This window comes from Gracilinanus agilis, chromosome 4 (assembly GCF_016433145.1).
Source record: "Gracilinanus agilis isolate LMUSP501 chromosome 4, AgileGrace, whole genome shotgun sequence".
Lineage (NCBI taxonomy): Eukaryota > Metazoa > Chordata > Mammalia > Didelphimorphia > Didelphidae > Gracilinanus > Gracilinanus agilis.
In genome coordinates, this window is record NC_058133.1 from 134,399,955 (window position 1) to 134,424,113 (window position 24,159).

Sequence of the window (24,159 nt, forward strand, 5' to 3'; positions counted from 1 at the left end):
CAAAGTTGAAAGATTGGCTAGATCTAGAGAACTTGTGACAAGTATCCATGAGCTTCAAAGATTTTTTTAAATGTCACACACCAAGTGGCTATAAATACTCATGTGAATCCTAATGATAACGGGTTTGTTTGCTAAATGGGCTCTTGTGATTTAGGGATTTTGGTACTTCTTTGAATATGTGTTACCTATTATACTACTGTTTTATAAAGCTGTTACTTAGTGAAAATTATGTGCACTCACACTGAGGAATATGGCCAAGTTGAAAAAGGAAATGGATCTAATTTGGGCATGAGAAACCTTTGTATTGTGCCACTACATGGCTGACCTTTTCATTGAATGTGAAATATATATATATATATATACTTCTGATTTTTTTTATTATTGTTTTTCCTTGTATGTGAAATAAGAGTATTTGAGGGTTTTTTTCTCTCATTTTTTGTACTTGAAGCACATTACCAGTATTAATGTTTTTTTTTTAATTTTGCACTGGGGTAAGTTTAAAATGTCCGTTAGCTCTAATGGCAATGCATACCCAAAAGCTTTAGACTACTGAAACCTGCCATTGATTGTTAAATATTATGGGTCCAATTAATGATTGTGTCTGATTCCAGGAGAAGGGATCACTAAAGAGCCACTGCACAGTGCCAAGGAGTACAAACTTAATCTGCATGGTGCCAACGAGCACAAGGTCAAGGAGACCAACCAATCATAGTGAGATTGATTAGATTCTGTCCCAAGACAGGGGACTTGAATTTATTTGGAGGTTCAAGGAAGCAGCTATTTGCAAAGTCAGATGCAGGATTCCCTCATTCCATATGCACATTTCTACTAAGTACCTCACTTTGGCGGCCATTCTGGCTCCCCTATCCCTGAGTGCAAAGGTAAAATCAGACGAAGGAATATTTCCCTTTCTCCTTCAAAATCTAGTGCATTTTCTCTCTCTTTTATAATATGGCAATTTTCTGTAGTCCTGGTTGCTGATTGGGTAAGTGCATAATTACTACTATAGATTTGTGGGACATAAATCTCTTTAATCAGGCCCTGATTCAAGGACCTGTTATAGGTTTATTTTCCCTTTCTTAGAATTGTTACACGTGAGACTTTGATATTTTATATTCCATCCAGAAAAAGTTACTTTTTCTCTTTTATATGGGTTTTTTAATGATTTTAGTTTCCTTTTGACAATTGATTCATATACCTCATAAATCAGCCATGTATCCCTGGGTGATCCATGCATTTGTCAACACCCTCCTGTGCAGTTTATAATTATTCTGAGCCCTGGGAGACTACATCTCCCAGGACTCCCTGCTACAATTTCCCCCGACACCTCCCACTTCCTTTGTGAGAGGTGTCAGAGAAAGCATGAGAGGGTTGTGGTGCCTTTTCACTCTCTCAAGCCCGAAGGCTGGCTGTTGCTCTCTACCCTGAAACCTGCTAGTAGCTCTCTCTTGGCACCTTTTTTCCCTTCTATCTACCTCCTAGTTTTCCCTAGACCTTCCCTTTTCTGATTTAAATAAAACCTAGTTATTTTAAACCCTAAGTTGCTACCTAATCTTTTATTTGAACCCCAAAGGGCTCAGGTCAACTTCCCCCTGCCAGGGCCAAGGACTGCTATCTTCCTTTCCCTTCTACCTTCCTCTCTCCTTTCACCCATCCATCCTTCCTTCAAGCTTCCTTCCTTCCCAATCCTCAGGGGGAGTTGAATTATTAGTCATAAAATTCTAGATTTATAAAAATTTTTTCTTGTTTGAGGGTAAATTTAGGATAACAAACTTGATACCTCCCTGAATCCAGAAAGTGAACTGTTTGGAGAAGGCACCATGGAGATGCCTCAGAAACCTCACACTGCACCAAAGGATCCAGAGTGAACTTTAGGATGTGGTGATTTGAACTGTGTGGGAGTTGAAAGCATTTGTTTTGAACCTACACTTGTATGCCAAAGAGGACTGCACCCAATTGGTTTTTTGCCAATGCATCTAACATTGGTTTTGTTCTTTCTTTTATTTCCTTATCTCCAAATTATTATTATTTCCCCTTAGAAACTGCAATATTTTATGTACCTCTAGTTGAAGATCTTTAGAAATGTAAGCTGGTTATATGTACTGATTCCATGGGGAAACTAGGCATACAAATCTGGGAGATTTCTACATGCTCATTTTCCATTGGAATCTCAGAGGGATTTTGTAATTAGAATTTTGTACCCCAGGACTCCATTTCCCAGAATCCCACTTTCATCCTCACATTACGTCCTTATGTTTTGGAGATAAAGTTTCTGTAACCCCGCCCTTGCACACTCTTTCGCTAATGCAGCTGAGAAAAATTCTCTTTACTCAGGCTTTTACTTCCGTCTTTTTATTTCCTCTACTTCAAGTGATTATTAATAAATCTTATAAAATATAATACTTAGTTATTGGATATTACTTTTAATCTTACACAAGCAGGAAATGGCAAGAAGGCCAGTGTCACTGGATTGTTGGATATATAGAGGGGACCACACTGGGAAAAGGGAGGAAAGGGCCAAGCTGTGATGGATTTTTAAAAGCCAAAGGATTTTTTATTTCATTCTAAAGGTTAAGAGGAGTCCCTAGAGCAACAGTCGGCAACCTTTTTGGCTATGAGAGCCATAAACGCCTGCAGGAGGAGGATGGAGGCGGAAGGCGCTGGAATATGGGGCGGGGGCTGAAGGGCCTTCTGGGGCACATCCTGGGGCTCTGCCCGGACTGGCCAATTGGGAGGTGGAGCCAGATATGGCTCGAGAGCCATACATTGCTGACCCCTGCCCTAGAGTTTCCCAAGTAGGGATGTGCCATGTTCAGGCTTGCACTTTGGGGCAGGCAAGTTTGGCATCTAATAGACTTGAAATGGGAGAATGAGCAGATATGACATGGTAAGAGTTTGAGTGGTGGCTGTGTGAGTACAGAAAAGAGAAATCTTGGACATGTTAAGTAGAAACAAGGAGGCCTGAATATGGCCTTATGGCAATAATAGAGGGCAGAAGCCAGAGAGGCCTGGGTTCAGGGCTAATGGATCTCTGGGATAGTTCTATCCTAAATCTAACCATATCACTACCCTACTCAAAAAACCTGAACAGCTTCTATAATTGGATTGCATAACAAAATCTTTAGCCTAGAATTTAAGATCCTCTGTGGTCTAATTCCAAAATACCTTTCCAACATTATTTCACATTATTCTTCTCAAATTCTCCACTCAAACTCACCAATACCATTTGATCCACCCAATACTCCAACTCTGGGTATTTCCATAAACCTAGAAATGAATTTTTTTAACTATGCTTCTCAAAATTCTTAGCTTCAAGGAAGGCTCAATCAGGTGCCTCCTCTAACCATGAAATTTTTTTATTTTGTATTCTGAGGTTTTGTCCCTCTTCAAATTACCTTGTATTTAACTTCTCTATGTTTATGTTGTATCCACAAACACCTCCAGTAGAAAAGAAAATGTCTCATCTTTGTATACAGTCTATGCCTAGCATAGAATCTTGATGATTTATACAAAAATGCCAATTCAACAAACATCTATTAAGCATGCTTAATAGATGTTTGTTGAATTGGCATTTAATAGTTCTTCCCTTAAATTGGGAGCTTTTCTATATTACAGCAAATGAAATACAGGATGTGCTTAAAAAAATAAAGCCCCTATTAAGCTTACAATTTTATTAACACAAAAGAAGTTGCAGCAAGCTAAAGTATCTTGAATGAAGGAAATTGCTTGCCCTCCTTCCAAACCCTGAGCCTAAATTCAAAATAAAGTAATATTCAGATGCCTACACATAAGTGCAAATGGGTTCCAAATGTTCCAAATGGGGTAACAGGGGTAGAGGGGGAATAAACACCACAGGGATCTGTAATTGTAGTAGTAGAAAAATACAGGTCAATACCTGGACAATATGTGATTAGACATAGAATCCAATTCATCTTTTCCCTAAATATGAAAGTGCATTAATGATTTGAATTTTAAACTTTTTTGAAATAATTTACTCCATAAATACAAACTTGCTATATATTTACAAACATTTCAGTCTCCCCATTTCCTTAAATGTAAACTGATAAAAACCCTCTAGGTTTTCTATACAAGAAAGAAAGAGGCTTGGGTGCCTTCCCCCAGTCAGGAGATACAGTCAAGGCTAGAAACAAACTTTTGTCAAATGTCCATCTAGTGCAAAACTTCCAAAAAACCACTAACAAAATTAAAAGTCCAGTGGTACTGTTGTACCGAGGACATTGTGCTTCTTAAAAAGGCATTCAACAATAGTTCATTACACAGTGCACTGTACAAAGAGAAGCACAACACCCTTGGACTCAACTTGAGGAACACACAAAATACCGTAAGGTTTGTACAAGAATGGATCCGAGGTAAAATCAAGTTTGGTCTGCTTCCTTTTTCAAAGTATTTCAAGGGGGGCAGCTGGGTAGCTCAGTGGATTGAAAGCCAGGCCTAGAGATGGGAGGTCTTAGGTTCAAATCTGGCCTCAGATACTTCCCAGGTATGTGACCCTGGGCAAGTCACTTGATCCCCATTGCTTAGCCCTTACAACTCTTCTGCCTTGGAGCCAATACTATGTATTGGCTCCGAGACAGAAGGTAAGGATTTTTACAAAAAAAAAAAAAATATTTCAAGACTCATGGTGATTATTATTTTTTTATTCTTGACACTCTGTTCTTGTTTCTTTATAAGGGTAGAATAAAATAATCTCTTAAGGTTCCTTCTACTTAAGTATTTTCTAGATATGAGAACTAGTCAAATTAATACACTGTTACTTCCAACTTTATTTCAACTTAAAATTTTATTAAAAAAAAAAACTCCTACTTATCAAATTTGTGTCCAAAAGGAAAAGGAAGACAAAATATAACTAAAGTCACTCAGAAATCATGTCACTGTGTAGGAAAGTTAGTTTGTTTGGTTTTTACCGCTAGGAAGATTAAACAGCCTATTTGTCCCTTCCCCACCCCTCCCCTCACCAAGCTCATTTAATGAAAATAACATAGACCGAATGGTCTATATTATAGACCATGCCATTCTTAATACTGAAAGTGTTTGTAATAAAAAGAAACTACTTGCATACAACAGTGACTATACAAACATTTTTAAGTGAAATTTTACAATTTTTCCCAAAAGAAATATTCAAAAGCTGCAGGTTACAATGTGCTAGAGGAAAAAACATGATGATCATATTAAAACAAGCTATACTACATATACTTCAAATTGTAGTGTACAAGACACTACAAATCCAAATGGCTCATATACAAAATGTATAATTAAAAACCCCAACATGCACACTAGAGTTTTGTTACAATGCCACATATTTAAGACACTGGGAACTATTTTAACTTTTAACACAAAAATCTCAGTTTAAAAGAAAAACCCTTTCACATTTTCTGACTTTGCTACCATTCCACCACTGACAACTAATAATGAACCCCTATAAATTTAACTAGATTTTAAGGCAGATGCTGCTTCATAAAAAACACACTTCTAATAAAATCAAATAAGAAATACATTTTATACATGCTCAATTCATCTGCAGATGAGGCTTCAAAAGATGAAAAATAACAATTTTAAAAATAAAATCACAACAATGAAGTAGAATTTTTAACTACTGGATACACAAAATATAGTATAAACTGCATAAATGAACAGTAGCAAACACAGTGTTTTAATTTACAAAAGTCAAAAATATACAAAAATATTAGTCCGAAATGGCAAGTTTTCAACCACAGGTTCACGTAAAAAAACGTTTAAATAGTGATGTTATTCCAAAAATATATAAATATATATGTCCAAGCTATTTTTACTTATTTGTAATAGTATAAAAGGCAACTGAGAACCTATAATTGAGGTAGCAAAGCCAAATTCACAAACTTTGGATTAAAAATGTGACCCCTATATTTTCATAGCATTTTCCAATACAATATTTAAATGAACTCAGATTGTTTAAAAAACTTTAATTTCATATCAATACATTACTTTATAAAACTTTCATAAAAGTACAATTAAAAAATACTGAACTTTTTTTTGTTAAAAGATATTTCCTGGTCCTAAATAAGCAACTGCACCTCACATTCAAAATACTGTACAGAAAGAACATAAAGTCACCATATTATACACAAAGAAAGCATGTATTTACATTTTAAAAGTAATTTTAGAATTTTGAGTAAGCTGGCTGTTACTTTTTCCTCTTTTCTCTAGGGCCTGCAACTAAATTACTACTTCCTCATACCTTGGTTTCCAGCACTGAACACGGAATCAGTTTTAATTTTAACTCAAGGAACTCGAAATGATTCACTTAAATTGAAATAAATGAAAATCCTATCCTAATTGATGAAATAAAAATGTAACTAGACATGAAATTCACTCTGAAACCAAGTCAAAAGCTATCATTTTTCTTTTTAAAAAATTAAATCAACTGATCAAACCAGAAGTGCCTATCTGAAAAGCTAGGAACCAAATCCAGAAATCAAAAGTGTTCCATTTCTGTTTGGTGTATTTCCTATTAAGACTGTCCTTTTTTCATATATTAAGAATAGGAAAATTTCCATTAAAAGCTAATTCAAATATCTGTACTCTGATTTTATTTTCCTTTAAGTGTATTAAAACAAACTACATGAAAATCCCAGCTAACTTCAGTCACTATAATGGTGAACAAACTTAACTTGACCTGACAGACTTATTTCTTACATATCTATGACTCAGTATGTTGTCTTATTATGCATTTCTTCAAAAAACAAAACAAAGAACAAAATACCTACAGACCCAGTAGGAAAAAAGAGGTATGTTTTGTTTGCAAGGAAGCTAGAACTGCAGAAGCATTTAAGAATTTAAAACAAAAGATCTTAGTAAATGTATGGGAATATACGATATGGCACACGTTGACAATATTTTGCCCATGCCAAACCGTATTTCTTCTCACAATGGTGTTCATCACGAGCTTCTCGGTGGATAAGCAAGACGGTGAAATAAATCACATAGATATATGGTAAGATATGATTAAAACCTGTGGAAACACAGAGCATTAATATCATAAAGTAGATAAAGACATTCTTCCTGATTAACCCTTAACAATTTTTTTTTTACTTTTGTTTTATTTTTGGTTCCAAAATCTTTTCTTCCTCCACCCCACTCATTGGGAGGAAGGAAGAACAAAGTCATGACAAATATGTATAGTCATGCAAAACAAATTCCCACATCATCCATATCTTCAATCCATAAAGAGCCTCTCACTTCTCTAACTAAGAGTGGAAAACATGTTTCATCTTTTTTTTTTTTTTTTTTTATCCTGGGACTCCATTCTAGGAGCATAGGGCCACAACCAGTAGGCAATGGGACACACAGTCGCTCAGGGTCACCCAGCTGGGAAGTGTCTGAGCCCGGATTTGAACCTAGGACCTTTCGCCTCTAGGCCTGGCTCTCAATCCACTGAGCTAGCCCAGCTGCCCCTACTTTAGGTTGCAGTTTCTTTAGCATATGTAGTTTTTACAGGGTGGGGTTGCTAGCCCCACACCCAACCCTCCTCCTTTTTCATCCCCTTAGCCCAGGAGTTGTAAGGGTGGGCGATAGGGGTCAAGTGACTTGCCCAAGGTCACATGTTTCATCTTTAGTCCTTTGGAATTATGGTTGGTCAATGTATTGATTGGAGTTCTTAAAATTTTTGGTTGATTGACTGTCCTTACAATATTGCTGCTACTTAGATTGTTCTCTTGGTTCTGCTCACTTGACCTTATCAGCTTACATCTAGGTCTTTCCAGGTTTTTCTAAAATTATCTCTCATAATTTCTTACAACACAATAGTATACCTCCACATTAATATAACATAATTTGTCTAGCCATTCCTCAATTAATGGGCATCCCTTAATTTTCTAATTCTTTGCAACTACAAAAAAAAGCTATTATATAAATAGTTTTGCTCATATATGAAATCCCTTTTCCCTTCTTTTGACTTCTTTGGAGTACAGAAATAATAGTGGTGTTAATGAGTCAATACAGAGACTTAAAACAGCTTTTTGGACATGGTTCCCAATGGTTTTCCAACAGTACCTTAAAGAACATGTTTTCCCACAGCACTTTTGGCATCTGATATTTTCCATTTTTGTCCATTTAAACCAATTTGATGGGTATGAAGCACTATCTCAGAGTTATCTTAATTTCAATTTCTTTAATCATGAATGCTTAAGAACATTTTTTCAAGTGGCTATTGATAGCTTGGACTTCTTTTTCTACAAACAATTTAAATCAATCAGGGAATAGCTCTTATAATTTGACTTGGTTCTCTGTATTATCTTAGAAATGACACATTTATCAGAGAACTCTTAAGGAAAGATTTCTCACCTCTATTTTAATTTTAACTGCATTGGCTTTGTGCAAAAATTTATTTAATTTCACGTAATCAAAACCGTCCACTTTATTTTCTGTTAAATTCTCCATCTCTTATTTGGTCATGAATTCTTTCCCTCTCCACAGATCTGACAGTGTCTTACATGCTACTGTAATTTGTTTATGATGTCACCCTTTATAACTAAATCAAATATCCATTTGGAGCTTATGTATGGTAACAGATGTTATTTTAAACTTAAGTTTCTGCCAGATTACTTTCCAATTTTCTCTAATAGTTTTTGTCAAATGCTGAGTTACTGCCCTAATTGTTGGGATCTTTAGGTGTAGCAAACACTAAATTTCTGTGTTTATTTGTTTCTATGTATCATGCACAAAACCTATTCCACTGATCAATCTTTTACTTATCCAGCACCAAACTGTTTTGACATTTTTATTATATTGGCTCAACCTTCCCAGAAGCATTAATATTTCTCCAATTATTGAAATATGCCTTTGTGTAAAAAATATTTTGTAATTTTTTTCATAAAGTTTCTGCATGGGTCTTGGCAGGTAGAGACCTAAGTGGTTTATATTATCTGCAGTTACCTTCAAATGGCACATCTTTTTCTCTTTCTTCCTGCTGAATTTTACTGGTAATGAATAGAAATGTACTTAACCTGTTTGCCTTGAAGATAGATCTGGAGACAGTCAGACCTGAATTCATATCCAGCCTCAAACACTTACTAGCTGGGCAAGTCATTTAACCTCTGTTTGCCTTAATCCACTAGAAAGGAAATGGAAAACCACTCTGGTATCTTTGCCAAGAAAACCACATGGACAGTTCTGGCATGAGAAGGTCCACAGGATCACAAAGAGTCATAATGACTAAACAAAACAACAATGATCAAAGACAATTCCAAAGGACTTACAATAAAAATTTCTATCCCACTTCAGAGAAGAACTGATGGAGACTGAATGTAGATTGCAGCATACTTTTCCATTTTATTTTTTACATGTAAAACTGATATTACATTTCTTGCTTTCACAAATGGGTGGGAGGAGAGGGAGAAAATTTGGAGCTCAAATTTTTCGAAAATAATGTTAAAAGTAAATAATAAATTTTAAATGTTTTTTAAAAAGAGTTGCTTTAAAAGCATTCCTTTACCTTCCACTTTCCTAACAGAATATACAAATTTTCTCAACAAGAAACATCTACATTTGTGCTAAGTTATTTATTGGGTCCTGTGAATTGATACCAGCAGCAGCAGACTACAAACTGTTACTTGGTGGCAGCTACTTTGCACACTGCAAGTAAAATCCATATATACAGCTCTAACATTTAGAACTCAGTAGGTCTCCCCCTTTCTCCTCCCCCCACCCCCAATCATGAACATTTTAAGGCAAAGTCTTCTTAGTACTAGGGATAAAATTAGGATGTACTGGGATTATCTGGTTTCCTTGGCAAAAGTCATTTAAGACAAGAGTATAAGGAGCCATTTTTTGTAAAGCAATTTAGGGCTACAACAGCAAAAAGAAACCATTCACCCCCATAGTCCCTAAAAAGGAATCGCTGCTACAATGTATATATAATTATTCTTAATGCTGACTAAATCAACAAGTTAAATATTTAACAACATCTTAGAAAATTTTCCAGCTCCTCCAAAACACTCAAGTATGTTAGATATCAGCATATATGGTTTCTTCCTAAATGTAAAGCAGGAACAGTCTGAGATATTGAAACCCTTATAACCCTTATATAAGGCAGAAATGAAACATTATTACATTGGATTCAAATTCACATGGCCATTTAAGAACAGTATCTACAGATCTTTCATTCTGCTGCTAAAACACTCAATACAGACTTTCATTACAAGTACTTAAGTATCAGTATCTTACCACATGGTAGAGACCACGACAGAGCCATAATGAGATCACCCAAGTAGTTGGGATGTCGAACAAAACCCCACCAGCCAGATGCTAGAAGATTCTTTCCACTTGAAGTATGAATAACTTTTAGATCTGTGAACAAAGAAATATTATGCAATTCATTCATATAATCAAGTATGTAAGCACATGCAATTTTAGTACATAAAAAGAATTATTTTGTATAATAATTTATAATAATATAACAACTTACGTGCCAAACTGGGATCGTTGGGATTTTTCCGAAATGCATTTTTCTGAGAGTTTGCACATCGGAATATTATATATCCTGAAACTAAAAATTAAAAAGAAAAAGAAATATCCTATTTTAAATGACTTAACAAACTCTAGTAGTTTTCAAAAATTTACTGTTGCCACATTTTCCTTAGTTATGTCAATACTTATTAAACCCTTGGGATCAAGGATGGACAAAGATTAAAAGGAATGTCACGTGAGTGAAAATTATGGCATCAAATTCTAATACATAACCTCAATTATTAGAATAGGTTTTTAATATGACCAAAATATGACTTTCCCCACCCACTTCTAAGGATCACCTAGTTTTAAGGCCATAATATCTTGAATTCTAAGACAGAAGGTAAGGGTTTAAATTTTTTTTAAAAAGCACTTTTGAAAAAGCTGTTTCTGCCATGAACTATGTGCATTTTCAATGACTGACATGCAATAAACAGACATATGGGAGCGTAATGAACGCCATACATAATAATGAACATTAAACAAGTAAAATTATGACTTACGTTTCAAAGCAATAATCACGGATGCAAAAAGCCAAGAAACTTCATTAGGATGACTGACTAAATAAAAGGCTTGTAAACTATAAACAAATGGCACCCACACCAAATCTCCAAATGCCAACATGAACCCAAATCCATCATGGATAATGTCCATTGTTGTCAGCAAAGCCTCCTAAAAATATAGTAGGGAAAAAGACATAACTTTCCTCTGAAATCAAGGTCTGACAATTAAGTTCTAATAAAATTAAAATTAATGATAGTATTCGTTAGTAAACATTAAATAGGAAGATATCAGTTAAGAAGTCATATTCACCTTCTGATTTTAAAAATTATAGTGATTTATCATCTGAGTCCAATTATGTGAAACAACCAGGAAAAAGGCAAAAAAGATGTCACACTAAAGCCCTGAACTTGAACTGTGAGTTCCACAAATCATTATTCTGAGCCTATTACTCCTTTCTAGAAGTAATTTTAAACATTCTTTTAGTCTCATCTCCCTCCCCATCCAGAGACTCATCCTTTCAAGTCAGGAACTTTGCCTTATACACACCTTCTCATGTGTCCACACACTTATTAAGAAGGTGCTAGGAACTATGCTAAGTACATAATTACAAACATCTCATCTTATCCTCACAACCCTAGAACATAGGTACTCTTATTATTCCTATTTTACAGCTGAGGCAAATAGGGTCAGGAGTGATTTGCCCAGGGTCACCCACAGCTAATAAGTTTATGAGGGGAGGTATGAACTCGGGTCTTCCTGACTCCAGGCCAAATGCTCCATCCACTGCACCATCTAGCTTCTTCAAAGAGATTTATAGCCTAACGAGCGGGGGCGGGGAGAAAAAGCAGAAACAAGAACACAAAAAGTATATAGTTTGGGGCCACTTAGTATGAAGCTGAGTCCTACACATTAACCAAAATTATGGAATTCTGAGTTGAAAGAGGCCTCACAGCAGCCTCATCAGGTGGTGCAGTGGATAATGAGTTGGGCTTGGAGTCAGGAAGAACTCAGTTTAAATCCAGCTTCAGACACTTACTGGTTGTGCAACCCTGGACAAGTCACTTAACCTTTGCCTCACTTTCCTCAACTATAAAATGGGAATAATATAAGCACCTACCTTGCAGGGTTATTGTGAGGATCAAATAAGATAATATTTGTAAAAAGTGCTTAGAACAGAATTACAACACAGTAAACACTTAAATGCTTATTCCTTTCCCTTCCCTCCATCTAGTCCAAACCTGAAGTAGTATAAAGAACAGGGTCTCTGGAGTCAGTGGACCTGGGTGCAAGTCCTCTGAAGCTGAATGGCCTTGTATCAGCCATAACTTTCCTTGGTCTCAGGTATCTTCATCTCTAAAATGAAGGGGTTGGAACTGATAACAGCTACAGTCCATTTTAGTCAAAAGGAAAAGAATAGGTAACGGAGAGAGAAGGGAAATACACCATATATTAAGAAGATATCCATTCAAGATCATTAGGAGCACAAAAAGAGAAACCTGGTGGAAAGCATCTAGGTAAGACAACAGAGGGGAATGGTTAAAAGACTTAAATATAAAGAGTGAAATCATAAATAAATTAGGTGAACATAGATTAGTATACCTGTCAGATCTGTGGGAAAGGAAAGAATTTAAGACCAAGCAAGAGATAGAGAATATTACAAAACATAAAATGAATAATTTTGATTACATTAAAAAGGATTTGTGCAAACAAAATTAGAAGGGAAGCAACAAACTGGGGAAAAAAATCTTTGTAACAAAAATTTCTGACAAAGGTCTAATTTCTCAAATTTATAAGGCACTAAGTCAATTGTACAAAAAAATGAAGCCATTCCTCAATTGAGAAATGGGCAAAGGACACGAATAGGCAATTTTCAGATAAAAAAATCAAAACTATCAATAGGTACATGAAAAAGTTTTCTAAATCTCTCATAATTAGAGAAATACAAATCAAAACAACTCTGAGGTACCATCTCACACCTATCAGATTGACCAATATGACAGCAAAGCACAGTAATACATGTTGGAGAGGTTGTGACAAAATTGGGACAGTAATGCATTGCTGGTGGAGTTGTGAATTAATCCAAACATTCTGAAAGGCAATTTGAAACTATGCACAAAAAGCTTTAAAAGACTGCCTGCCCTTTGATCCAGTCATACCACTGCTGGGTTTGTATCCCAAAGAGATCGTAAGGAAAAAGCATTGTACAAAAATATTTAAGGCCATGCTCTTTGTGATGGCAAAAAATCTGGGAAATGATGGGATGCCCTTCAGTTGGGGAATTGCTGAATAAATTGTGGTATCTGATGGTGATGGAATACTTTTGTGCTCAAAGGAATAAAGAACTGGAGGAATTCCATGTGAACTGGAATGACCTCCAGGAATTGATGCAGAGTGAAAGGAGCAGAACCAGGAGAACATCGTACACAGAGACTGATACACTGTGGTACAACTGAATGTAATGGACTTCTCTACTAGCAGCAATGCAAGGATCCAAGACAATTCTGAAGGACTTATGAGAAAGAACGCTATCCACATTTAGAGAAATAGCTATGGGAGCAGAAATGCAAAAGAAAAACATAGGATTGATCACATGGTTCGATGGGGACATGATTGGAGATTTTGGCTTTAAAAGATCACTCTACGGCAAATATGAATAACATGGAAAGATTCTGAACAGTGATACATGGATAACCCAGCAGAATTGCTTGTCAGCTCTGGGGAAAGGGGGAGAAGAGTGGGGGGGGGGGGGAGGGAAAGAACATGAATCATGTAAACATGGGAAAATATTCTTAATTAATTAAATGTTTTTTAAAAGACTCAACAGAGGGAGAAATAGAAGCAATATGTGGTGGCAGTATCCCCAAAGAAGAAGGCAGGCTCAGAGCAGCACACTCTGGGACAGCTCAGAGCTAGTGTAAAGGTATGTTAATACAGTGGAGAACAATGACTCCCTGGATCTAAGAAGGGAAGGGAAACAAGGCCCAACACAAGCTCCACAGGGAGAGGAATGACAGGGCCATTCATGCAAGACCCATCTTCTTCTTTATCCCTATTTCAGAGTCTTGAGTTTGGATGGCCAGAGACTACACACACAAGTGTATGCGGGCAGACCATCTAAGGGGAGAGGCTTTCTGACAGCTAGAAAGATTGAGAGTGACAGCATATGGATTCATGGATGAACCCAGAAGAGTAGCAATAGTTTGGGAGAGCAAGAGTAAACATGAGAGAAGTACACATTAACAAAGATTAAAAACATACCACAGATAATTTTGGTGTCATATTCAGAACTATTAATAATCTTAAATTCTCATATCAGGAATAATTACCTCATACCAAAGAGCATCCACAACATATAAAAGCTGGAAACTGTTAACCAATATCATTGCTAAAGATGGGGTGTCACGACCTTGGACCTTCATCTCTGCCAAAAGCATTATTAAATTAATAATAACCTAAAAGAAAAAGTGTGAAAAAAGTACAAATGAATCCAGTTAAAGGGGTAAAACATGCTTTCTCACTTAAAGGATCTGTCATTTGATACGGTTCCTCCACGCACCATGCAGATCACAACCTTGACTTGGTAGACAGTCGTCAAGAGTTGATATGCCCACATCATCCTGTAACCAATAGGGCAGTGGACATTCCCAAATTTTAAAAAGCTGGTCTTCCAATAATGGAAACAGAGTATACAACAGGGTTTATGCCTGAACCTTTACAATCCATTAGGGTTTGCCACAGCTTATCTTCCAAAAACATGGCTCTTAGGAAACCATAGTCATCTCTATTGCAATGATGAGACATCAAAAGGAGGTTTTTTTTAGAAGACTTTTATATTTAAATGAAAATATGGATGATAAAAGCCATAAAGAAAGAACATTTGTAAATCTCCTTCTTAACAACATACCATGAAAGGGCAAAGTATTTTAAAATACTGGTTTCCATGTAATCTCAACATCAATCATCTAATTTTGCATGACTAAATTTGTGAACACCTTATAATTAGAATTAAAAATAAAGCATCAGGGGGGCAGCTGGGTAGCTCAGTGGATTGAGAGCCAGGCCTAGAGACAAGAGGTCCTAGGTTCAAATCTGGCCTCAGACACTTCCTAGATGTGTGACCCTGGGCAAGTCACTTGACCCCCATTGCCTACCCTTACCACTCTTCTGCCTTGGAGCCAATACACAGTATTGACTCCAAGACGGAAGGTAAGGGTTTTAAAAAAATAATAATAAAGCATCAGGTATTTAGTTTTTTCTTTTTTTAAACATTAATATAGAACTTGATCATCCATATTACTGAATTTAAGAAAGGACTAACCCAACCAATCAATCCTGGACGCAATTCACAGAAGTATTTGAGGTCAAAATGTCCAATTCGTGGATTTAATTCACGGCCAATAAAGAAATCATAGACAACATTTCCTGCAAAAGAAAAAGTATTTTTCCGAAATCATTTCAGCCCAATGATGAGGCTTTAAATTTTCAGCATTTTGTAATCTGAAGCTGTTTTTTTTTGTGTGTACATCTGAAAAGAATGCATATACAAAGAATTGAGGCATGAGAAAAGCATTGGTTAAACTCTAATGAATCTATAAGAACTAGGATTTTAAGAAGAGAAACAAGATTCCCCAGATATTTAAAATATTGGAAATTGCAAACCAATAGTTTTCTGATAAAATCTCTATTAACACTTTTTAAAGAAAAACTATTCACTGAATCAGGATTTAAAATAAAATTATTCATAAATGACACTGCTTGTTAGCCAGAAGTAGGTAATTAGTATAATAGAAAGTGTACTTAGAATCTGAATAACAAATTCTGACCTTCTACTTGGTATAATTCTACACCTGATCTTAGCCAAAAGGCTGAGAAGCAATACATGGTATAATTCTAGGCAAGTCGTTTATGAATTGCTTCAAATGATCTATGAAAACCTAGGTTACTCTAAATCATAGGACCCTATAAGCAAGTTATTAAAAATGGTGCAGTCACATTAAATACTTAATCTATCAAGAAATTATTTCCATTCTTTCTCAAAAAAATTTTCCTCATCTTCTCATTTCAGAAAAGCCCAACCTCCTAAGTATTTGAAAATAAGTACTTGCATCAAGTTGTAAAGTTCACAAAATTCCACATGAAGCCACATTCTAAAAGAAAAAAATGTTTTTAAAGCATGCTCACCTGATTTTCCTGGAGAGAGCTCATCACTGGATGCTTTCAAGGACCGCACATAGAGATAAATGCTCAAGGCTACAGAAAAAACTGTAGCTGCAACTGCAAACTGAAGAAAGTGGTCATACACATAATAGAATTCTATCCCCCAGTACAAAGATGTTCCAATGACTATAGATGTCAGGATAAAAGCATAGAATCCTTTAAAAAGAAAAAAAGTAGACAGTTAACAATTAAATGAGAAGACAGTTATGTAAGGTGCTACAGTCACATAGATTTTAAAATGTCTTTGTCTTCACTATTTAGACTAAGTATAGTTAATAGAAAGGCTTTCTGAGAATACACAAACCATGCTTATCTGAGAACACTTAAGAATATTAACGCTATATCAACTATGTTGAAAAACTGGGAGTAATTTGCTCTTTTAGGAAGATAAATAAGAAATTAATATTTTTTATCAGTAGATACCTAAAACCTTCAAAATTTGAACTGATAATCATAATCTTTTGGTAATGCTACTATTTTTCAGAGCAAAAGTCAGAGTTGAGAAGCATAAAAGAAGTTTGCTTAAGATTCTAGATGCCAAATTCCCACAACCATAATATAGACTTAAGGATAGCTTGAATCTTGCCATCTATGACAAATATGACCATTATCCCACCATACAGCTGGCTACTTCTCCCACAGTTCTAGTCCCTTCTTTTTACCTATTGCTCTAGGAAGAACAATTAAATTAATACCACCATTGCTCCTGAAAAAGGGCATATGATTTGATTATCCCATGGATGCACTTATTACCTCTGTTGACATCACCCTTCCTTAACCTAATGGCTATATGTGCTCTCTCTCCCATTAGAAGTTCCTTAACGCCAAGGATTATTTATTTCTCTTTCATATTTGTCTTCTCAAGATTGAGCACAGTATATGATACATAATGATGGTGAAATCAATGTGGGTGGGGGAATAGTATTTTAATGGAATTCTATGTTAACTGCTTTTGTAAAAATGCATCTTGAAGCAGCATTAAGTATCAATCTTACCTTGTCTATTTTTAGAATCTAGTCTGCTCTCAAATAGGGTTTGAGTAAATACAGAGTAGACTTTTTAATTCTACTTGCTATACTTTGTCCAAACTTATTATATAATATACCTGATAAAGTGATAGGTAAAACACAGCTGCTATGTGAGTTAAAAATAAATGACTATATAAAATTAAATATGCATACAATTGATTGCAGACTTCTTTAGCCATTAATTTTTTAACCTTTACCTTCAGTCTAAAAATACTTAATACTGTTTTCAAGGCAGAAGAAAGGAAAGGGATAAGAGCTAGGCTTAATGGGGTTAAATGACTTGCCCAGGGTCACATAGCCAAGAAGTTTCTGGGACATATATTTTAACCCAGGACCTCCCACCTCTAAGTCTGGCTCTCTATCCACTGAACCACCTAGCTCCCCCTTGGTCATTAATTCTTAATATTTTACTCACTGAATAGACAAAGAAATGAAAGTATTAATCTAATGTAACGTTTCTCAGATCTCCCAAGCCTTAGTACTTTGCTTAACCTTTGAGAATAAAGAAAAAAATGAGACTGCTTAAAAAAACACAAATTGGCACTAAGAGAGAACTATAAAATACTTATGTTAAGAGACCTGGTGGCAAAAACTAAAACAACACAATTTAAAAGATTTCCAAAAACAGGGAGACATACATAGTTTTGTAGTGAAGACAGTATCCCAATCAAATTAAGCCCAATTTTGAGTACTCAATATTATACCAAGGATTATATTGATAAAGAATTTGGGGTTGTAAGCTCCTAGAGAGCAAAAGCTCCTATTACATTTCTTCTTTTTTTGTACTTTTCATATGTACATAGCAGATGTTTAACAGAGCTTAGTTGAATGAGTGATTATAAATTTATAAATAGAAACTGATAAAATATCATGAATTACATTTATATAATGCAATTATCAAGCAGAGGGAAAAGTACATATAGTCTAGACTCTAGGAAAAATGATGAGAATAAATATAAATACACACACATGTATGTGTGTGTGTGTATACACACATACATTTACATAAAAGGTATATTTATAAACAAACTAAAATACTCTCAATGTATATTAACCAAAACTATAGTGGTACTTAGTACTCACTTGGCATAAGGAAATTTCTACACACAGAAGACCCAAACCAATTAACAAGACAACTTTCTCATCCATTTACATGGTATAATCACATGTTTTGTTGAAGTGAACCTAATACTTAAGAATCCACTAAGGGTGTTAGACATGCAAAAGACCTAGGTTCAAATCCTGGCCCTACTTGTTACCCGAGTGACCTTGGGCAAGTTAAGAATTTCCTTCTCTATAATGAAACTGAATTAGTTGACTTCTATGGTACCTTTCAGCTGCAAAGCTATTATCCTATAATTCAAGTATGTTCATTATATACCAGTGGCACATGCTATAAACATCTAAGGCTGAACTACTTCCCTCAAAGGGCTTTTCCAGGTGTTGGAGGAGAGAGGGGACAATCAATTCACACACACAAATTACTAAAGTCAGGGGGGAAAGCACAAGAGAATATAGTGGTATCAATAACTAGAGGGAAAGATGATTTATCATTGGGATATTATGACAACTAGTATGTAGGCATAAAGTCCCACTTCTATTACTACTTATGGACTGAGTTGTCCTGGGCTCTTATAGACAAAGACAGAAGACAAGCATTATGGCAGGTCCAGGAGTCAGCAAAGCTCCAAGGATAAATCTGACCACATCCTTCAGAACAACCTAACTAAATGTGGAAAGATTGATCACCAAAAGATGGCCATTAAGCAATTAATTGTTTGGCCAAAGAAAGTCATAAAGCCCATTTCTAAGACATGGAAAGTCTGCATCCATGGAAGAACTGCCTACACTAACAAAATCAAGCATCCAAAGAAAGTGGGAAAAACCTAATAACCTTTGTAGGCAACAAGGATATAATTTGTTAATTATTGTAGGACAAAAATAAATAATACCACATCTAAACAACAATACAATTCTAGAAGTATTTCATTTAAGGTATAACTTGAGTAAATAGTTTACTCTAAAACTACATACTTATTTTATTAAAAGTGTTTCATGTGCTAAACTAACCCACCTAAAGAGTAGAGGACTCTAAATTACAACTGTATTAATTCAACAAAAATTACCATTTAATCTATACTTCAGTCTTCTTCCACTATAAAGAGGTGTTCCTTCTACTACCTTAGGAGAAAGAAAAAAAAATTATTAAAAGCATGCACAACAATCACCTAAAATTCAAGGTAATCATAATAGTCCTCATCAAACCTGCCTCAAACCCATTTTTACAAATCCTTCACTTTCCTTTTGTCTTTATTTCTAACACTACTCTCTATCATCCCCATCCCACAAAAGCTTTTTTTAAATAAGTTTGTTTTTTTTTATCTCATTCCTTTTCTTCACCACTATATCCAACTAGTCCTATTGATTCTTACTCCAAAATGCCTTTCCCAATCATCTCCTATTTTCTTTCCCAAATACCTGACCACCTTAGTGGTCCTAGCCTTTGTTACAAACAGACTACTGTAAGAGCCTCCCTAAATGATTTCTGCCTCCAGTCTCTTCTTCTCCTAAACTACTCTACACACTATTACCAGATTAATTTTCCCAAATTAGCACCACCTTCACCATGTTACTTCCATACTCAAAAATCTTCAATGGCTCTCAAACTCTCAGTCAATAAAAAAAAAAAAAAAAAAAAAAAAAAAACTCCTCTAATTGAAATTCAAGTACACAGAAGACCCATTCTTTTCAACCAAAATCCAAATACTTCATCTCACCCATTAAGCCTTTCCAGATTACTCATAGTACAATGAAAAGAGCATGGGGGGGAGGGAGGGCGGCAGCATGGGACCCAAATTAAAATCTTGCTCCACAACTTACTATTTACCCTAGGTGAGTCACTTGACCTAAATGGGCCTTGTTTTCCTCACCTCTAAAATTATGAGGGCTACACAAGATGACCTCTAGGACCCCCTTCCAGGTCTGGACCTTCCAAAGGCTTTTATACCACTCCAGCTCATACTTCTTTTTCTCTTCTAAATACAGTCTAAGTCATTGTATGGAACTCTTATTGTGGTACTTATTATACTTATATGGCCCTATTTGTTTAGGAAGTCAAAAGCACAGATGTATTATCTTCTCAACAGTAAGAACCAGCTACTTTCTTTGTATACCACAGCCTACAATACTTAATTATACATACAGTAGGCATTCAATAAATACTACTTGAATTGAACAAATGAAATATTTTCCCAATTAAAGTCAAATGTTACTCCTGAGAATAGCTATTCAGTTTCTTAATCAAACTCCACTATTTCAGAACTCATATTTTGACCTACTAGGCCTAATGTGCTTTCTCAATCTATAGTTATTTGCATTCTTTCTCTCCTATTAGACTGTGAGCTCCCTGAAAACAGGGACTATCTTCTGCCGCTTTGTCTCCCCAGGACTTAGAGCCAGCTTCACACATAGTAGGTGTTTAATAAATGCTAAAGCACTGACCAGATGACTGACTATAAAAAGGAACTGAAGGGGGCAGGGCATGCCAGGAGGGACACAGCTGGGTGGCTCAGTGAATTGAGAGCCAGGCCCAGAGAGAGGAGGTCCTGAGTTCAAATCTGGCCTCAGACACTTCCTAGCTGTGTGATCCTAGGCAAGTCCCTTAACCCCCATTGTCTACCCTTACCACTCTTCTCCCTTAGAACCAATACACAGTATTGATTCTAAGACAGAAGGTAAGAGTTTAAAAAAAAAAAAAAGGAACAAAGGAATGCAAAGATATTTTAACTACTTAAGAATCCCCAGCTTAGCATTGTCCCTGTGGTATTGTCAAATAAAATTTACCTACTCATTAAATCAATTCTAAAAACTCTTTCCTGGTCTTTAGTCTGTGCTGCCATACATAACAGTAAAAAAAATTTTTTTCTTAATAAATATACTGTAATCCCAAATAGCATTTCCCCTCATTTAAACTGAATTAGTAACATTTTACTATATACTATAACCTCACTATCAAAATATTAAGAATCAATATCATACATTTTTGTTGTTACTTTCAGAAACTAAAGTCCATGAAACAAATTCCAAGACAAACCTATGTTCTAATGTATACTGAATTTCAAAATAAATTGAGAGTTCTAAGTGAATCTTATTATCCTCAATGATACTTCCTTCTATAATAAAATTAACTCTAATCTTCTAAGTTTATAGGCAGCTAGCAAACTTGTAAAGCCCAAGAATAAGACCTTTATATCACTTGTTTTAGTAAGCATTCTCACATTGCATATACATTTAATTCAAAATACTATGAAATGCTCAACAATCTCAACAATTATCAGAAGAGGAAGTAGAAATTGAAAGTTTCTGACATAAAATATGAAGTCCAAAGTTTATTCAAGTTCCTTAAACTAACTCCATTTTTTTTAACCCTTACCTTCCGTCTTAGAATCAATACTATGCATTGATTCTAAGGCAGAAGAGTGGTAAGGGCTAGGCAATGGGGGTTAAGGGACTTGCCCAGGGTCACACAGCTAGTAAGTGTCTAAGGCCAGATCTGAACCTAGAACCTCCCATCTCTAAACCTGGCTCTCCATTCACTGAGCTACCCAGCTGCCCCCAACTATCTCCATTTTTAGTACAATCTTAATCTGAAACATGAGGTAATACAAGTGAAAGGAATTTTATTTTGTATCCAACTTCCTTATTATTCAGCTTAAATTCTTATTAAAAGTAAGAAACTTAAGTAGAATAGCTTAAGTCTTAAGTATTATATAACACAATGCAAAGAAGAGACTTCAAAACATGAAGCGTTGAAGGGCTGGGTTTTTTGAGTACCTACTATGTGCAAAGCAATGTACATGGGCTCTATGGAGAATACAAAAATTAAATATATAGATTTTTGACTCCAGAATCATTGAATTTATATTTACATGGGCAAAAATGAAAAAGTCTCATACTATCATGCATATAACAAATAAAAACTTACCTTTCCAATTGGCAGTAGGTGGAAGAGGGCTTGAAGAAAAAACCAAAGCAGACAGACTCCAAACACTCTGGTTTCCCATAAACTAGCCAAAGAGGGCAATGGAGGAGGAAGATTCACAAAACTGGGATCCTTCTGTTTACACATCAACAATAACATAAAAAGCATAACCGGCAGACCAATCATAATGGAAAAAGCTCCTGTAAAACAATTAGTATTCAAGAATTAATTGTGATTAAAGACCCATACGTACAAAATTATTTATAGCAGTTCTTTTTGTGGTGGCAAAGAACTAGAAAGTAAGGGGGTACCTATCAACTGGGACTGGCTAGACAAATAATGGCTTGTTAACACTTCTGTGCTTTAAGAAATGACAGGAAGAGGACGGTTTCAAGGAAAAAAAGACGAAGACTTCTATGAACTAATATAGAGAGAAAATGACAAAAACTGGAGGAAAACAGTTTATAAATAACAATATTGTTTAGACAAACAATTTTGAGAGTCTTAGGAATATTGATCAACACAATAAAAAATCAGAAATCCAGAACACTTTACTATAAAGATGGTTTCAGAAAGCAGACTAGGGAAAAAAAAACATGCAAATAGATACACACATGGGGACGATCAATTAAAGAATTCATTTTGGGGCAGCTGGGTAGCTCAGTGGATTGAGAGTCAGGCCTAGAGACAGGAGGTCCTAGGTTCAAATCCGGCCTCAGCCACTTCCCAGCTGTGTGACCCTGGGAAAGTCACTTGACCCCCATTGCCCACCCTTACCACTCTTCCACCTATGAGACAATATACTGAAGTTAAGGGTTTAAAAAAAAAATAAAAAATAAAGAATTCATTTTGTCTATAAATATTTGAAACAGTTTTGCTTTTCCCTGGCTTTCTCAAACTGGGAGTGGGAAGTGGGGAAGGAGAGAAAACATCTGATAATAACAAATAATTACTGTAATAACTAATCATGATTTTAGAGATGTCATAATGATACGGATGTGTTTTGAATTTTGTTTTTCTTTCTTTCTGTAGAACAGAGTAGGAAGGAGAGATAAAGATAGGGAAGCGGGAGTCTAGCAATACAATTACCAAAATGAAAAAAGAAAAAAAGCTATTAAAAGCATTTTTTTTTAATTCATAGAAGAAAACAAGATCAGTAAGAAACAGACAGGCAGGGCAAGTCCTGAATAATTTTATTAAAGAACAAGATTTTAAGCCCAAAGTCAAAATAATTAAATTTTAGAGAATTCCTTATTATTTAATCAACAAACTCATTATCAACTCACAAAATGCCATCATTTCTACCTATACTTAAAAATATAATATACAGTTTCTTTTCTCTCATTTTATCCTCACAACAACCTTCTAAAGATATTATCCCCCTCTGATTTTAAAATCATAGATACCATCTACCACCTCTTCCTCCAAAATCTCAACCTTGCATATTCCAATAAAGCCAGTTTGTCTACTTAACTCAAGTAGTTTCTTTCCCACTCCTAATATATCCTTCACAACAATACCAGATTTATCACTAGACAATGATTTGCACACATTAGTTTTCTTGCTCAAAAACTTACTAACCCCAATGCCTGCAGTCAAAATCCAAACCTCATTAATTTAACCACTCCCTCCAATCTGGGCCCTATCTATCTTCTCCAATCTTTTATCCTACTCTCCCCAAATAAGAACCCTTCCTTCTAGCCAAAAATTGGCAGTTCCCAGCCACTGTAATATTTTCTTAAATCATTTTCCCCTCAGGGAAATACTTTCCTCCTCATTCCATTTAGATAGGCCCTGCCTTTCTTTTATTTGCATTTACAACAGAGAAAGAAGGATCATAAATAGTTATCATAAATGAGACATCACAAATAGACAACCCAAATGATATAATGTGATCACCAAGAAATCTTATATCCCCAATTGACA

General features: G+C 35.4%; 1 protein-coding gene across 1 annotated transcript in view; it reads right to left on the reverse strand.

Moving 5' to 3' along the window:
- Positions 1–4,815: 4,815 nt before the first annotated feature.
- LBR (lamin B receptor) overlaps positions 4,816–24,159 on the reverse strand; it is a 28,425-nt gene continuing 9,081 nt past the window's right edge. Inside the window, exons 5-13 of the mRNA XM_044676886.1 lie at positions 22,237–22,433; positions 19,379–19,433; positions 16,189–16,380; positions 15,326–15,429; positions 14,334–14,459; positions 11,007–11,175; positions 10,463–10,543; positions 10,222–10,344; positions 4,816–7,009 (exon numbers count right to left, since the gene is read on the reverse strand). Coding sequence (XP_044532821.1) covers positions 6,849–7,009; positions 10,222–10,344; positions 10,463–10,543; positions 11,007–11,175; positions 14,334–14,459; positions 15,326–15,429; positions 16,189–16,380; positions 19,379–19,433; positions 22,237–22,433 — 1,208 coding nt within the window. The 3' untranslated portion in view covers positions 4,816–6,848. The remainder of the gene's footprint in view (positions 7,010–10,221; positions 10,345–10,462; positions 10,544–11,006; positions 11,176–14,333; positions 14,460–15,325; positions 15,430–16,188; positions 16,381–19,378; positions 19,434–22,236; positions 22,434–24,159) is intronic.